A 17718-nucleotide genomic window follows, 5' to 3' on the forward strand; every position below is an offset into this window, starting at 1 on the left:
ACAATTAGTTCCCTGGGATCAGTCACGGTTTAGCCATCTAGATCCCAAAGTTTGGAATTCCTTCTTTAAAGGCTCTGACTTCTCTCCTTTTCTGAATTTAAAGCTAAAAATAAAAAAATAAAAAACCACCTTAATTAGTGATATTCCATCTCTCTATGGTTATTTATGGTTTCTGTTATTTGGAATAGGGTCACAAACTTTACTATTGTTACCCTCAACACTATTCACATCAGTCTTGATGTCTTATGTCTTTTGCGGTTGTCTTGTTCAGGGTCAGGTTTTGCTTTACTCGTTCATGCATTTTGGTAGTTTGTCATTTCTTTTTGTGCATTTTCCTGTTTGTATAGTGTGTATGTGCAATTTAAAAAAGCTGTCTTGCACTTGCATTTGCCCCCTAAATATTATCAGACAGTTATGACCTTTAGTGTTGTTCTAGCATGCTTATGTTTCTCCTTTGTTTTGTCCCTTGATTCTATCAATCGATCATTCATCTTATATGTGAATCATGTGTCAATTTATGCTATTTTGATGCAGCATTTTTTTCTAAATTATCCCTATATGTCAATGTTGATAATATTGTATGTAGGTGTTTATCTAATTCCAAACGTCACTTTTTAATCCAAAACATCAACAAAGTTGTTGCAAACATCAGCTATTATCAGGATAAATAGGTTATGTAGAAATTGTGCTAACCTCTGCAGGAGTCATGGGATCGGAAAAGCAGCCCTGATTCCTCCCCCACATCTGTGACGCTAACTCGGGGTATAGTGCTTCTGTGCACAGCGCCACCTTCTGCGCACAGTCTGCTACATACACAGGAGGCCAGAAACGCGAGGACACCAGCAGGTCCACATGATCACGAGCACTCTCTCCACGCACCAGGTACTTAGAGCCGCACACCACCTGACATGCATTTACAGGCATTACAGTTTACAGGCATTATAAAAAAACGGACCAAAAAAAAAATGGCTGAATCTTTTGTACTTTACCTTCTACATCTGTAGTGTAGTGTAGTGTATGTGGGAGAAGCATGGGCATGAATTTCAAATGTTTCTACAGTAATTACTAACTGTAAATTCTATTATATAATTTATTTAAAAAAAATAATGCAACTATTTATTAATTTGTTTGATTTTTTATTCTATTTTTTGTAATAGACCAGTCATAAAAAGCATCTAACTGCATGTAGTACAGTGTATGGCTATGTGGTGTTGTTTTATTCAATACATAAACAAAATGTAAAGAGTAAAGGTTAGAAAGTAGAGGTTGCAGATTGCTTGTTGTATACAGTATGAAATCTGATGCAAATTAATGAATTGTGTATTAATAAATTAAGTTTGAATCAACCACAGTAATTCTTCTGTCCATTAAATTATCAGCCAAATCTTACTCTCAAGACAAATAATGAACAATAAATATTTTATTACAATAAAACATTACATTAAAATAAATAAGCCACCCAAGGATATTCATTATAATTCATTTATCAGGGTTCTTACGCATTATGAAAAGCAGATATCACTGCCTAAACAGGTCAATATTTATGATAAAAATCACATTCACTATTATAGTCTATTAACAACTGCCATTAAAAGTCCAATAGAAGTTAATTAGTTTAATATTTTTTTGTCCTAAATGTTCTAATGACTGGAAGCAGACATGGATTTACCTGGTGAGGACACATCTTGCTGAGTTTTCCTGCAGTGAGGTGTTCAGCAGGTTGAGGAGCTGTTGAAAGGCCATTTTGTACTTGTATGTAAAGCAAACACACAGACTCCATCAATTCATCCTGCCAACAAAAATACAACCATACAACACTGTTTTTATGTTTCCAAGAAAATTACTATTTCAGCATAGAGCCAGTGAACATAAAGTAAACAGGAAATGGTTGTGATTTTACATGTGATGTGTACTATCATGTACCTTGGTGCTGTTCGGTGCTGAAGTTACTCCACACTGCTCCAGTATGGACCTCAGCTCCTCCTCAGTGTGCTGCTCCATCTGCTCTGGGCTCAGCTGACCATCATGGATTAAATGCATTAAAGTACACATGTCTCCTGTGCAGACAACACACGCACACACACGCACACACACGCACATAATCATTGTTATATTGTTAGAATTAGCTCTCATAATGATACAATATAATATAAGCCTTATTCTCATGGCAATCTCAGACTCATAATTTGTCTTTAAAAAATTATAAAAATATTTGACAACTAAAACAAGTTGATGCATGTACCAGTGAATAACGATAGTGATGTTTGTGTAATAGAGTTACAAGCTTTCGAAGTAAATTCCACCTGTGTGTTTTGTGTTGGTTTTGATCTTGTCCTTCTCTGTATTTATGACCACAGAGCTCCTCATCAGTGCAGGAAAAAATGGAGCGATGATGGAGGCATCAAAGCGTGTGATGGAAACATTGGAAGGAAACACTGCCTGCTCTAGTGCCTCGCTCTCCATTGCCAGCCAGAACTCCTCCACCTGAACCTCGTCTGAAGCCTGGAACTCTGGCCATGTGAACTTCAGGGAAATAAGAAAGAAAGAGGACTGAAATCTCTGTATAGCTCAGCCAAGTGTTTCTTACAAACCTAATTTTCCCAAGACTATGCTGCAGTGAGACAGATTGTCCTTTTACCTCCACATTTTTGAGCTGTAGAACACTGTTCATATCACGTCGTGCGATTTCCAGTTTGGGAGCGATGCCACAAATTCCACAGATCATATCGTTGAAATCGCGAACTGTCAAACACTCAAATGCCCAGTAACCGCTACACAACATCTCCTGCACACGAGCCTGTTCATCTGGACTCAGTACACAATCTGAGAGGAGGCGTTAGGGGGGGAAATAAAATCAGGTGAAGATTCAAAAAAGGAAATTGAGGAAGATATTAAGAGAGGAGCACAAAATCCAAAAAGGAATCAGGAGACTAATGAAAAGAGTAAACAGGAAATTAATCACAATAAACATCAGGAAAGAAGTAAAAAAAGAAAACTAGAGAAGAGGGGACTAGATTTTGTTAAAATAATAATAATAATAATAATAGTTCTAATAATTATTTAATTATTTAAAATATAAATATGCATTTAAATTGTAATTCATTTATACTACTGAACTTTGAATAATATACTTTCTGCAATTTGAATAATGTAAACGCATGTATTGTATAAAATCTCACATACCTGCTGGACCGTGTGTGTTGTTGATTATGTCGAGGGCTGCGAGTAAAGGGTCCTGTCCCTGTTTAATCTGACTTCGGATTTTGAAGAACAAATCCAAGCTCACCAGCAGCTGATTCCCCACATTAAACAAACCTGAGACACACGTAAGCACTTTAGTTTTGCCACTGATATGATAAATATCTGTTGCAACAAAGAAAATGTGTTGCATTAAAAGCACATTTTTTTATTTAGGTATACAGAATGAGGTGTTTGGGGTAATTTGTATTCCGTGTGCGAGTGTGTGTGTACCTGGGTATAGGCTGGTAAAGCTGTGTATAGCCAGGCACTGTGAGTTCAGGCACACCTTTAGCTGCAGAGACACTGGCTGCAGTAGAGACTCAGTCACTAACCAACACTGCTGCAGTCCTGCTATAGGACAACTATATATGCACACAGACACAAACACAAACACAAACACAACAGTAGTTTTTATAAAACCTCTACTACTCTTAGTTCAAGGTTGCTGTGTGCCTTATCAGAAGTGCTTTATCCAAACAGCATGAGCCACTGAACCGAAAGCCACCTTTATCATTTTTTGCATTTTGCATACCCTGGGATGAACAGGATGCCAGTAAAGACAAAACACCATTCACAAATACATTTATGTACTTATTCTACATACTAATCTACAGGCAATTTACCTACTGTTCTGGTTTCAGAAAATTTGGGAGAAAAAGTACAAGGACACAAAGAGAATACACAAACCAATGTTAAAATTAAAACCAATTAAAATGACTGACCATTGCATTTCAAAAACATGCCCAACGACCCAGGATTGACTGACCAAATAATGACTGAGGAAAAATTAAACAATATTATACATTAATTATAAAAAGTAAACAGTCACTATAATGAACAATGCTGTTGTAATGGTATGGAAGTGAACTGTGTCACCCAACTAACAGGAAATACATTGCTTGATGGAAAAGAAATTGTTGAATAGTAGCACTCGTCAGTGCTGCTCTGCTATTTGGTCAAATTCATTTAACCTTCTAAGCAGTCACTGGTTCAGTTCTGGGATTTTACACACACCCACACCCACACCCACACCCACACACCTCTCTCCTCCTTTGTATAGTGGATATTGGCACAGACTGCAATGAGTAGCTGTCGGCTCATAGAAGCTCGGCCATCCGTCCTGTGCGGAGACACAGTGCTCTTCCCGTTCTACATCCTTCTCTTCATCCTTTTCATTGTCGTCTACATCTCTCTTCCTATCCGCTTGGTTGAGGTTGTAGATGTGATTTAGGATGTCCTGGAGCTCGGCTTCATTCTCTGGAAACTGTAGGCTGTGTTTGAGCAGAGTCACTGTGGACTGACGCTGGAGATCTCTCTGGGCTGGGGTCAATGATTGTGACGGGTCCAACAGGAGTGTGGACATATCTGCTGCCTCAGGAGACGACTGCATGGAAGCAAGAACATTTACATTATCAATTTGATGAATTATGCTGATTTTAATAAGAATTTCCCAAACAATTATTACTATCCCACATATTACTTCTCTTCTTGTTGCTAAAATAATAATACAATTAATAATAATTATTATATATATATATATATATATATATATATATATATATATATATATATATATATATATATATATATATATATATATGAATTAATCATTAATGATAATTACATAAACAAGCTCAATGTATTTCTGAATGAAAACAGTTTATATATTTACACAGTACAAAAGATAGAAGGTTATAAAAAAAAACATTTAAGAAATACAGTATAAATCGCTATAATGTTAATACAAGCTCTTAATTATTAGCTAATGTATTACAAATATTATAAATATATAACAAAATGTAAAATAAAAATTATGTATTTAATTAAAAAAATATATTTGCATAGATTTTTATTAATCTACATGAAGTACACTGTCAAATCTTTTGTATCTTGAACTTTCTGGCCTTAAAATTAAATGTCTATCATTAACGTTCCAAAAAACACATTTGTAACTATGAATAATAAACAGCATTATTAAATAATTAAGCTGCTATTGTTTATTTTATGTGTTCTGTGAAATGATCTGCTTGATCTAATCTCATTATTTAGTGATTTATAGCATTTATAGGTCATTAATTGCAATTACAGCATAAAGTTCAAAATGCAGTGCCTTTAAAAAAACAAAAACAGAATATCTTTGCTTTGATAAGAAACTCACTGGGAATTTGGGTTTCTTGGCTGTTTTTGTGGCGAGTTCACAGCCACAGCTGGGGCAGTGCTGAGGTTTGTGTCTGTTCTTATAGATGTAATCGCAGGAGGGGTTTTTACATCTGCCTCTACCCCGTGCCGTGGACAAGCCTAAATCCTGTCGATGCAAACAATCAACAAATAAACATGCAAACAATGATATTTAAATATATATGCTGTGTCTGTATTCTAAAGCACACACCAGTGAAGAGCCTAAGTTTTTCTTCAAAGGCACCATAGAGAGGATCTTCACTCCGCTGTCAGTCACTACATACTGGCTACTGTTGATTGCAAGTGGTTTCTTGTATAGGAAGGAAAACAAGGAATTATTTCAGAAAGGAGTAAAAAGTGTAGTATATATTATAAAAGGAAATGTGACAAGAATCAGCTAGTACCAAAATTATAATAAAAAAACAAGACAAAAACTAAATACAATTCAACTTTATTAGTTGCACATTAACCCATTTTTTTCATCTGACTTTTTGTCCATTACACTCTAATGTTATTTTGCTATTAATTGTTACAAATTCTGGATAATTCTTGATAATCCTCAATACATGTTTAATGAAGTCCAGCCCCTGAGACAGTATCAGTAGTTATGAAAAAGTGCTACAATTGAGCAGACATTTAAAATCAGAATTAGGTTGATTAGTTATTCATTTTCAGCAGGTCAGGAACATGGTGGACCTAAAGTCTATCCCAGTACGACTAGGCATAAAGCGGGTATACTCACAGAGACACAGACAAACATCTACACATTCGTACTCTCTTTCAGACAAATCTATTATCCATGGAATGTAGGAATGCGTAAAGAATCCATAGAACAAGAATAAACCCACATGCACACAGAGTAACCATAATTATGGAAACCTACCATGACTGACAACCTTATAAATATCTTTAACTGAAGACTCAAGCCTTTAACAGCAATTTGTATTTAACTTTTATAATGAGTGTTTTATATATTTGATTATAAAAGTTTAAAAACAAATTGCTATTAAAGATTGTGTGACACTAGGAACTACAATATTAATGCTAAGCTTTTCTCACCTGCTCTAAGGCACTCGGAGGCACAGAGTGACCCAGCTGCTTCAGTGTGCTGGGTTTCAGGCTCAAAATCCTCTCATTTTGAGTCTTAACTAAGGAAATACACACAATTCACATAAAATGGTCATGAAAGTAATCACAAATAAATACATTTTCACATGATTACCAATGAATGCAAATGTAAAGTAAAAGATGGCAGATAATGGAAGTGTGCAATACTTAAAGGAAGTTTGTTTAATATCAGACATCACAGGATTTATTTCACAGTTTGGTATCAATCTCCATTTCTTCAGATTACAGTTGAAAGTGTGGCTTTCCAAATATTAGCTGTGATAATATTGTAACTGTCCTAATTGTATTTATAAATGCTGTAAATATATATGGATACGGTCACAGTGTGCTACTGTTTTAAAAGCTGTTAATGTAAAATTAGAATTACTCAGCCAATTAATATTATTATGTGACTTGATGCAAAACTAGAAGCTGGTGTTTTACATTATTCAAATCTTCAGGAGAAAAAAAACAAAAACAAAACACCAATCCAAACTCTCAATAATACATAATTGAAGGGTGGTTACATTCAGTGTAAAGTAGAAGTTTGTGTACACTTCTATGCACAATTAATAGTATGCAATGGCATTAAAAACTAGCAAATATTACCTGTTCTAGTTGCGATTTTTGTGTCACCTTTAATCTTACTGGAAGGCACTGCTATCCACTGGACAACAGCTGGTTGAGAGGGAATGCCTGTTCAATATTCAGACAAACAGCCATTATAATTCCACTGATTAAGTCCACCTACAACTTAGATAAAAAGTCAATTATGCTTGATGGAGTGCTTACTTGGTATAGCAGGAGCAGGGAGAATGGTCCGAGTGCGCCGTTTCTGACCCATGTCATTGCTAATGACCTGGACTTGACCACCACTCAACCCACTCCACATGAACAGGGAGCGCAAAAATAAATTGTTAGAAATTCAACGGTAAGCTACATTAGTTACAGTTATACATATTTGTGTCAGAATTCTTTTGAAGAATATTTGTACACACGTCAATGCAAAATCAAACAAACCTACTCACATGACAGCTGTTGATCCTGACAGCTGAAAGGATTCAGAATTTTTGTCAGTGGCGCCACCAGGTGGTTGATAAACTGTAACAACACTCATCTTCTCCCTGCTCCAGGCTCCAGGAACATTTGCAGGTGCTGGAGAGACGTCGGTCTGAACTTTTGGAGGAAGCACAGATTTGTCACTTTTGCTCTTGGGTGCCTGTGCTTGTCCTGTGACCGTGTCAGATTTCTTAACACTGCTCTGAACAGCACCTTTTGAGGCAACTGCAGTGGAACTGGAACCATCCGTCTGAGCTTTTATTTTTTGCGGAGATGACCTGCTAGCTGGTCCGGCTTTTTTGGCTGCCTGTAATGAGGAGACATTAACTCCCTCAGTAATAAAAACCTCACATCACATGTAAAATCTGGTTAGAACATTTATTGCAGAAAGAGACTTTTCGTATTTTTCGTATAGCCACATAGTTCTCATAAAACTGTTGTATTTTGAATTTTAATTGGTCAGCAGGTGGTGGTTTAAATGTAATTATATAATTATTAGGGCTGTCAAAATTAACATGTTAATAATGCGTTAACGCGACACCCACGGCGGAGGTCTGGAGTGCGGCGACGCCCTCCATGGGACTTTAAGGCGGAGCGGCACCCTCCGTGGGACTCTGGAGTGGACTTTGAGGCAATGCGGTGCCCTCGTCGGTACGACGCCCTCTTCGCTTAGGGGCGGAGCGCCCCCCCAGAAAATAACCTAGGTGGAGCAACACCCCCAGTAGAACTCAAGAACTGAGTGGCACCCCCAGAGAGGAACAACGGTTGGGCGATGCCCCCAGTGGGGCTTGAAGACTGGGGATTTGGTAGGCTGCAGGGACAGCCAAACTGGAACCCTGGTTCCTGGCAAAAACCAGGACAGCCTGGGCAAAAGGTACTCTGGCGCCCAGAACAAAGTTTTAGGATGCATCCTATTTAATTCCTTATTTAATACACTGAATGCCATTCAACCATTCCACAGAGAAATGAGGACTGCAGAAGAGATAGATTAACTCACGGATGGAACCCACTTTCCACCGAGATGCTGTCCACAGTCAGGGCACTGAGGCGGTTTATGGCGAGTCACGTAGATGAAAGGGCATCCGGGAGTGCTACAATAGCCTCGGCCTCTTCTAGTGTACTTTATAGACTGAAACCAGAGTTCACAGTACAAATGTTTCACTATTAACAGAAAATCAAAGCTTATAATAGTGCACAACTATTAGTATCAATCATATTATTCATGCATACATATTTTAACAGTCCAAACTGATATGGAAATAGAGCAAGAAGCATTTAGAAACACTACTTACCAGTTTAAAGGAAGGTTTAGGCTCTGGTTTGGCATTGTTCACCAAGGGAAGCATCATTATTGGACTGACTGCAGGGAGGACTTTGTTATCTACCAGCTCCTAAAATGTAGAAAACATAAACCATCTACCCAATCTTTACTTGTGTGACAGAAATTAGTGCATTTTCTTTTCGAAAGATATACTGCACAGTAACAAATGTTTATTTAAACTCCAGAAATGCATTAGAATGTACATTATTCAGTAAATATTGTTTATTTGCTTTAGACATACAGTATTAGATACATAACATGTATGTCTTTTGTCAGTACAATATATATTTTTTCAAACCATTGTAAAATAAACTGGGCAAAAACTAATTTATTTGATTATGTTTCAACTATGAACAAGACATATCCTTTATAGAAAATGCAATACATATATATGCTGCATATAATCAATACAGAATACTGTACTTTGTTTTTGTTGCACAAATTAATCATCTTATATGTAATTGCCATACGTTTTTGTTTCTTTGACCACACATTTATTACGGAAAAGAAAGCAAAACTGATAGAAATGACCAGGATGAAATCTTACATGACTGGGTATGATAGCAACCAGATGAGTAGCTTCAGCTTTGACTTGTGAGACTGTAGCCAAGCCCCCCTCAAATCCCTCTTCCACTTCCACCTCATAACCCCTGACTGATGTCCCGCCTCCATCTTCCTTAACCACCAAGCTGGTAGACTGGAGACTATGCTGCGGCAATGTCAGAAGTCTTCCAGCTGAGGTTGAACACTGTGGCAGAATTCCTTTGAGTGCTCCACATCCACTCGAAGAAACAACTGTGTCTTCAGCAAGAGGTTCTACGGTGATGCACTGTTCCACCAGTTCCACCTCACTGCCCAAAGTCAGAGGGGAATCCCCTTCCACACAGACGTCTATGGAAGCCCCAGGCCTGTCCTCCCCCACAGACGTCTTCGGGAGGAGAACATAGTCAGTTCTCGGTAGAATTCTACGGAAGCCTGGGATGTCTTGAGAAGCTGATGTCTGTGTGTTCTGTTGAAATTCAGAGGTTAAAATGTGTGTTCAGGTGTAATTTTAGTTTAGACAAGCGTCAAGACTTACTGGGTCCACGCCATCTTTCTCCATCTTGGCCCTCTCCAGGTAATATCCTTTATCAGCCACATTGAGCCTTTTCCAGCTGTCACTGATGCGCTTGTTGATCTCAGACTGGGGCATGTCGGGATGCTCTTGCTGCAACCTCTGATGCACATCAAAGTAATAAAGCAGATAGGCGGACCTACAGGAGAGTAGTAAAGGGTAAAGGTGACACTTCGATTCACTTCACTCCAGCAGTTTTCAACCAAATCCGTATCTAATGTACCTGTGGCATATCCACAGTTTGCATGAACGACACACGATCTTAACACATTCCCTGTACTGAAAAACACTCTGAGGAAACACATTTTTATAAAATACATTCATGAATAATGCAAAGATATTTGACAATTGAGCTTTTAAAATATGTATAATTTGTATGTACATGGAAAGAACGAATTTTTCAGACTGTTAAGATATGTGGTTATGTGACACCACAGAATCTTCTAAAAACATTAGGAATTTGAGCTGCTTTTTACATTGCTTCAGTGTTTGAAATTATTATCAATGATTTTGCTAAAATATTCTTCCATGAATTACCTGAATTATTGGTATCTCCTTGAACTGCCACCTTAACGTGGTGGAGGGGTTTGAGTACTCGAATGACCCTAGGAGCTATGTTGTCCGGGGCTATATGCCCCTGGTAGGGTCTCCCAAGGCAAACAGGTCCTGGGCGACGGGTCAGACTAAGAGCGGTTCAAAACCCCTTATGAGAGATACTACATCAGGGACCGTGACGTCGCCCGGTATGGCGCAGCCAGGGCCCCACCCTGGAGTCAGGCCCGGGGTTGGGGCTCGTATGCGAGCGCCTGGTGGCCGGGCCTTCCCCCACAGGGTCCGGCCGGGCTCAGCCCGAAGGAGCGACGTGGGGCCGCCTTCCAGTGGGCTCACCACCTGCAGGAGGGACCGTAAGGGGCCGGTGCTAAGAGGATCGGGCAGCAGTCGAAGGTGGAGGCCTCGACAACCCGATCCCTGGACACGGAAGCTAGCTCTAGGGACGTGGAATGTCACCTCGCTGGCGGGGAAAGAGCCTGAGATTGTGCGTGAGGTTGAGAGGTTCCGACTAGAGATAGTCGGGATCACCTCTACGCACGGCCTGGGCTCTGGAACCACACTCCTCGAGAGAGGATGGACTCTTTACAACTCTGGAGCTGCCCATGGTGAAAGGCGTCGGGCTGGTGTGGGTTTGCTTATAGCCCCCCAGCTCAGCCGCCATGTGTTGGAGTTTACCCCGGTGAACGAGAGGGTCGTTTCCCTGCGCCTACGGGTCGGGGATAGGTCTCTCACTGTCGTGTGTGCCTACGGGCCAAACGGCAGTATAGAGTACCCGGCCTTCCTGGGGTCTCTGGGAGGGGTGCTGGACAGTGCTCCGACTGGGGACTCCGTCGTTCTACTAGGAGACTTCAATGCACACGTGGGCAGCGACAGTGACACCTGGAGGGGCGTGATTGGGAGGAACGGCCCCCCTGATCTGAACCCGAGTGGTGTTCAGTTATTGGACTTCTGTGCTAGTTACAGTTTGTCCATAACGAACACCATGTTCAAGCATAAGGGTGTCCATCAGTACACGTGGCACCAGGACACCCTAGGCCGTAGGTCAATGATCGACTTTGTGGTTGTTTCATCTGACCTGCGGCCGTATGTCTTGGACACTCGGGTAAAGAGAGGGGCGGAGCTGTCAACTGATCACCACCTGGTGGTGAGTTGGATCCGATGGCGGGGGAGGAAGCTGGACAGACTCGGCAGACCCAAGCGTACTGTGAGGGTCTGCTGGGAACGTTTGGCCGAGCCTCCTGTCAGAGAGATCTTCAACTCCCACCTCCGGCGGAGCTTTGACCAGATCCCGAGGGAGGCCGGAGATATTGAGTCCGAGTGGACCATGTTCTCCACCTCCATTGTCGAAGCGGCCGCTCGGAGCTGTGGCAGTAAGGTCTCCGGTGCCTGTCGAGGCGGCAATCCCCGAACCCGGTGGTGGAAACCGGAAGAAAGGGATGCCGTCAAGCTGAAGAAGGAGTCCTACCTGGCCTGGTTGGCTTGTGGGACTCCTGAGGCAGCTGACGGGTACCGGCAGGCCAAGCGAACTGCAGCCCGGGTGGTTATCGAGGCAAAAACTCGGGCCTGGGAGGAGTTCGGTGAGGCAATGGAGAAGGACTATCGGCTGGCCTCGAAGAGATTCTGGCAAACCGTCCGGCGCCTCAGGAGGGGAAAGCAGTGCCCCACCAATGCTGTTTACAGTAGAGGTGGAGAGCTGTTGACCTTAACTGGGGATGTCGTTGGACGGAGAAGGAATACTTCGAGGATCTCCTCAATCCCGCCGTCACGTCTTCCATTGAGGAAGCAGAGGCTGAGGGCTCAGAGGCGGACTCGTCCATCACCCAAGCTGAAGTCACCGAGGTAGTAAAGAAACTCCTCGGTGGCAGGGCACCAGGGGTGGATGAGATCCGCCCTGAGTACCTCAAGTCTCTGGATGTTGTGGGGCTGTCTTGGCTGACACGCCTCTGCAGCATCGCGTGGCGGTCGGGGACAGTGCCTCTGGAATGGCAGACCGGGGTGGTGGTCCCTCTTTTTAAGAAGGGGGACCGGAGGGTGTGTTCCAACTATAGGGGGATCACACTTCTCAGCCTACCTGGGAAAGTCTATGCCAGGGTACTGGAGAGGAGAATACGGCCGATAGTAGAACCTCGGATTCAGGAGGAACAATGTGGTTTTCGTCCAGGCCGTGGAACACTGGACCAGCTCTATACCCTCTACAGGGTGCTGGAGGGTTCATGGGAGTTTGCCCAACCAGTCCACATGTGCTTTGTGGATTTGGAAAAGGCATTCGACTGTGTCCCTCGCGGCGGCCTGTGGAGGGTGCTCCGGGAGTATGGGGTCGGGGGCCCTTTACTAAGGGCTGTCCGGTCCCTGTATGACCGAAGCAGGAGCTTGGTTCGCATTGCCGGCAGTAAGTCAGACTTGTTCCCGGTGCATGTTGGACTCCGGCAGGGCTGCCCTTTGTCACCGGTTCTGTTCATAATTTTTATGGACAGAATTTCTAGGCGCAGCCAGGGGTCGGAGGGTGTCCGGTTTGGTGACGACACGATTTCGTCTTTGCTCTTTGCAGATGATGTTGTCGTGTTGGCTTCATCAGACCAGGACCTTCAGCATGCACTGGGACGGTTTGCAGCCGAGTGTGAAGCGGCTGGGATGAGAATCAGCACCTCCAAATCCGAGGCCATGGTCCTCAGTCGGAAAAGGGTGGCTTGCCCACGTCAGGTTGGTGGGGAGTTCCTGCCGCAAGTGGAGGAGTTTAAGTATCTTGGGGTTTTGTTCACGAGTGAGGGAAGGGTGGAACGGGAGATTGACAGACGGATCGGTGCAGCTTCTGCAGTAATGCGGTCGATGTACCGGTCTGTTGTGGTGAAGAAGGAGCTGAGCCGCAAGGCGAAACTTTCGATTTACCGGTCAATCTACGTTCCTACTCTCACCTATGGTCATGAGCTCTGGGTCATGACCGAAAGGACAAGATCCCGGATACAGGCGGCCGAAATGTGCTTCCTCCGCAGGGTGGCTGGGCGATCCCTTAGAGATAGGGTGAGAAGCTTAGTCACTCGGGAGGAGCTCAGAGTAGATCCGCTGCTCCTCCACATCGAGAGGGGTCAGCTGAGGTGGCTCGGGCATCTGTTCCGGATGCCTCCTGGACGCCTTCCTGGGAAGGTGTTCCGGGCGCGTCCCACTGGGAGGAGACCCCGGGGAAGACCTAGGACACGCTGGAGAGACTATGTCTCCCGGCTGGCCTGGGAACGCCTTGGTGTCCCCCCGGAAGAGCTGGAAGAAGTGTCTAGGGAGAGGGAAGTCTGGGCATCTTTGCTTAGACTGCTGCCCCCGCGACCCGGCATCGGATAAGCGGGAGAAGATGGATGGATAGATGGATATTGGTATAATAGTTTTAAACAATTAAATGTTCTGCCCTATATAAACCAAAATGTTTTTTTCATTGTTCTGTACATAGAAATGTATACATTTTGTGTGATTATCATACATGCATTACAAATATAGCAGAAAAACTTTAGTTGTAATACACTGGAGTAATCCTTTAACATACTTCTAATAAAAACAACTGAAAAGTGCATATAGACAGAAAAGATTTCAAGCTGTTTCAGGAATGATGTTTTACCTGGGTTTTTTGGGTTTCTCTGCATGTTCTGTGGTGCCCTTTGTCCTTCTCTTCTTCTTAGATGAAGTGAGATTAACTAGTGTACAACAACTCTCTACCTCCTCAGTCACCTTAACATCCATTTCCTCATATATGGCCTCCATCAGTAGTCCTGAAAACCACAGGATACTACAGGAATACCACAGAAGTTACTCAGGTGAAAATGAAATGTGTGTAATAGTTTTAAAAAATTTCTGTAATCAAATATGCTTTCACTTCAAATTGCCCACTGCAAATTTTTAATAATAGTAACATCAGTTAAATGTAAAATATTCCTCAGTAAAGTGTGCAATATTCACATACTACCACATACTTCATTATGAATATTTCCCAGGGGCAAAACATAGTCGTTGTAGGGAGCATTTAGCTAGATGATCACAAAACCAGTACAGAATGAGAAGATGAGTCAAAATGCAGCAGCAAAAAATTATGTTTTCTAATTGAATTAAGCAGCTATCAAACTTTATTTTATACAATAAAGTATTAAATGAAGTACCGTATTTTTCGGACTATAAGCCGCTACTTTTTTCCCACGTTTTAAACCCCGCAGCTTAAACAACTAACCGGCTTATTTATGAATTTTCCTGGGATTTTCCCGATTTTACAAACTTCAAGCCAAAAAACTGAACCCCATAACATTAGACCAATGAAATTTCCGAACGGGAACAAAAAAACAAAACAAAAAAAAAACAAACAAAAAAAAACCACGCACCTCCCCTGTGTTCTGAGCTGCACGGCATCTGGAGAAAAAAACGTTTATCTTAAACGCACGACGATGCAAAAGATAAACGCAAAAGATAAACTCCCGAGAAAAATAGTTGTGAAAGGAAGGAGGAAGACAGTGAACAATGACTTTCTTGGTAGGCTACTGTTTAGATACAAGCCGTTGTAGCGCGTTGAGTCTGGGTGAAGGGAGAGCTTGCTAACTCCAGTTGCAACAGAAATCATATAAGCACAGACAGGTTTCCAAAACTCGTGCTTTTTTATTTATATTTATAGGCTTATAGACAGGTGCGGCTTATTTATGTTTAAAATAAAAATCTTTGTCAAATTCAGTGGGTGCGGCTTATATATAGGTGCGCTTTATAGTCCGGAAATTACGGTATTAGTGTCAGGAACATGTACAGGAAGCTCTATACATTACATAATGAAGAGCAACTTCTTCAGCACCACAGAACTTGTACCAGAAATGGATTTGCATTGCTTTGACCCTCTCTTTGGTGAAAGATCAGTGAAAATGTATGAAAGTACCGGTTATAAAGAGGCCAGAATAGACACAAAAAAGAAAATGCTAATGTTTAGTGCATCAGATACAAATATCGGAAAAGGTGAACAAGAAAACGGTCTGTATAATGTGTTTTGCATCTATGTTTTTATGCATTGTAATATTGTTATGCACTGCTCTTTTATTATATATTGTGTAGTGCAGCATTAGCTAAGAAGCTAACATTCTTGGCAATTAAGTTGGCTATTGATTATAATTGGAAATCCCAGTTCCCAGTGTGGCCCTCTAACATAGCTGACTCAGCACATTGACCCCGAATTCCTTAAAAACTGGCCAATATAAAGAAAAGATTATAGTGGTTCACCTGCATGATGATCCATGGATTGTGATATTGTTATAAAGCTATAGTTACATTTATATGCATTAATTATTCTGGGATTAGGAGTGAGGTTAGGATGACAGGTGGTAGGTGTACAAAAAAGGTAGAATTTTGATTTCACTGACAAGCAGAAAGCCATTTCTCCGCTCTCAAAAATAGTTGCGATAACTCATTATCAGGGCCTACGGTGCTTTTAACCTTTTAACCTGTCCATTATCGTGTGTTTTTGTCACACATGAAATACACCATTCAGGCAGAACATTATGACATTATATCATTTTGACCATTGAAGTGAAGAACACTGATTATCTCTTCATCATGGCACCTGTTAGTGAGTGAGATGTAAAAAAAAAATGATAGCATAAGGATTGAGTGAGTTTGACAAGGACCAAATTGTGATGTCTAGACGTCTGGGTCAGAGCATCTCCAAAACTGAAGCTCTTGTGGGATGTTCCTGTTTGGCAGTGGTCAGTATCTATAAAAAGTGCTCTAAGGAAGGAACAATGGTGAACCGGTGATGAGGTCATCGGCGGCCGAGGCTCATTACTGCACGTGGGAAGGAAAAACTGGTCAGTGTGGTCCGATCCAACAGACGAGCTTCTGTAGCTCAAACTGCTGAAGATGTTTATGCTGGTAATGCTCGATGAGTCAGGACTGTTTTGGCAGCAAAAAAAGAGGGACCAAAACAATATTGGGCAGGTGGTCATAATGTTATGACTGATCTGTGCATAGATTTTCTGGTACACAGCCAAATCAGTATATAAAAACCAGTACTTAATGGGTGATGAGCACAACATACAGTGTTTAATTTTTTGACGGGTGTTTTGTCAAGAGTAATAAATGTGTCAAAAAGAACAGATAGCCAATAATTAAAATGATTGCCAAGACAGGGTCATGAAGCAGCCACAGATTAATTACATGGGTTTTTTTTTTTTCAAGAAAATAATGAGGTTACACATATGATTTATCAAGACTATGTTTTGATTTCGCTTTTGGGTACTTGCCATAGAAATACTTTTTTAATTCTGATGAATAATGTCATCATCTTTGACATCACAACCCTGGATCCTGAACTTGGTTTATTTCTTTACTTTGTATTTTAACTTAGTAACTGGATTTGTTGGTATTGATAATAATTGATAAGGTTTAAACTAATAAAACATGAAAACAGCAAGGATGTCTGTCTGGAGTGGAGTGGTGTGAGAACATCCATGAGAACCTTTTGGTTTTATTAATCAATGTTATTTTATTAAAAAATAACAGATTATCTGCTTTTGGACAAAGCTTTCAAATGTTATCGAAATAAGAATTCAAACTGTTAGAATTACTAGTTTCTAAATAAACACGCGTAAAAGCCACTACATATCTGTACACTGTATCAGATGGCATGCAGGCAAGGCGCCCGAACACTGATACTAACTCCAAGCGATAGAGACCTGCCCAAATAACACCCCCTCTCCCTATAATAGTGCACTACACACTGTGTACCTGACTAGCTTCTGTGCCCTACATAGTGCCCTACAAATCCAGTAGGAAGCTATTCGGAATTCAGCCCTGGTGAACCTCCATACTGGTCCTGTGCAACACGAGCTGTCCAATGAGCGCCGGCCTTGTTGCAACCTTACCTCAATCGCGCCGAGAATTCGCTCCAAATATTTCATATCACATGTAAATCTCCCTGCGACGTTCAGTCATCTCCGGAAACATGCTCCATATCAAACATGAGCGGCCCTACTGCGTAGAACTGCGGGTTAACAAAAAAAACCAAAGGCGCATTTTCAGATCTTTCCGTCACCCGTGTTTCATTGAAAATGGCGCAGTGCTGCTAAACTGCACAACCAATCCAGTGACGCGATAAATAAATTACAACCAATCAGAAGCGAGCTTTTAAACACGTGGATGT

General features: G+C 41.4%; 1 protein-coding gene across 1 annotated transcript in view; it reads right to left on the reverse strand.

Annotated features, from left to right (window-relative positions):
• Positions 1-17582, reverse strand: part of hmgxb3 (HMG box domain containing 3) — an 18752-nt gene extending 1170 nt beyond the window's left edge. The window contains exons 1-20 of the mRNA XM_083546940.1: positions 17441-17582; positions 14173-14340; positions 9984-10158; positions 9453-9914; positions 8877-8975; positions 8582-8713; positions 7554-7891; positions 7318-7409; positions 7135-7221; positions 6478-6566; positions 5630-5728; positions 5399-5545; positions 4281-4624; positions 3472-3602; positions 3184-3315; positions 2639-2823; positions 2304-2523; positions 1924-2057; positions 1670-1789; positions 694-903 (exon numbers count right to left, since the gene is read on the reverse strand). Of these exons, the coding sequence (XP_083403066.1) occupies positions 694-903; positions 1670-1789; positions 1924-2057; positions 2304-2523; positions 2639-2823; positions 3184-3315; positions 3472-3602; positions 4281-4624; positions 5399-5545; positions 5630-5728; positions 6478-6566; positions 7135-7221; positions 7318-7409; positions 7554-7891; positions 8582-8713; positions 8877-8975; positions 9453-9914; positions 9984-10158; positions 14173-14315 (3339 nt within the window). The 5' untranslated portion in view covers positions 14316-14340; positions 17441-17582. The remainder of the gene's footprint in view (positions 1-693; positions 904-1669; positions 1790-1923; positions 2058-2303; positions 2524-2638; positions 2824-3183; positions 3316-3471; positions 3603-4280; positions 4625-5398; positions 5546-5629; positions 5729-6477; positions 6567-7134; positions 7222-7317; positions 7410-7553; positions 7892-8581; positions 8714-8876; positions 8976-9452; positions 9915-9983; positions 10159-14172; positions 14341-17440) is intronic.
• Positions 17583-17718: the final 136 nt, after the last annotated feature.

Source organism: Silurus aristotelis (assembly GCF_946808225.1).
Source record: "Silurus aristotelis genome assembly, chromosome: 7".
NCBI classification, from domain to species: Eukaryota; Metazoa; Chordata; class Actinopteri; order Siluriformes; family Siluridae; genus Silurus; species Silurus aristotelis.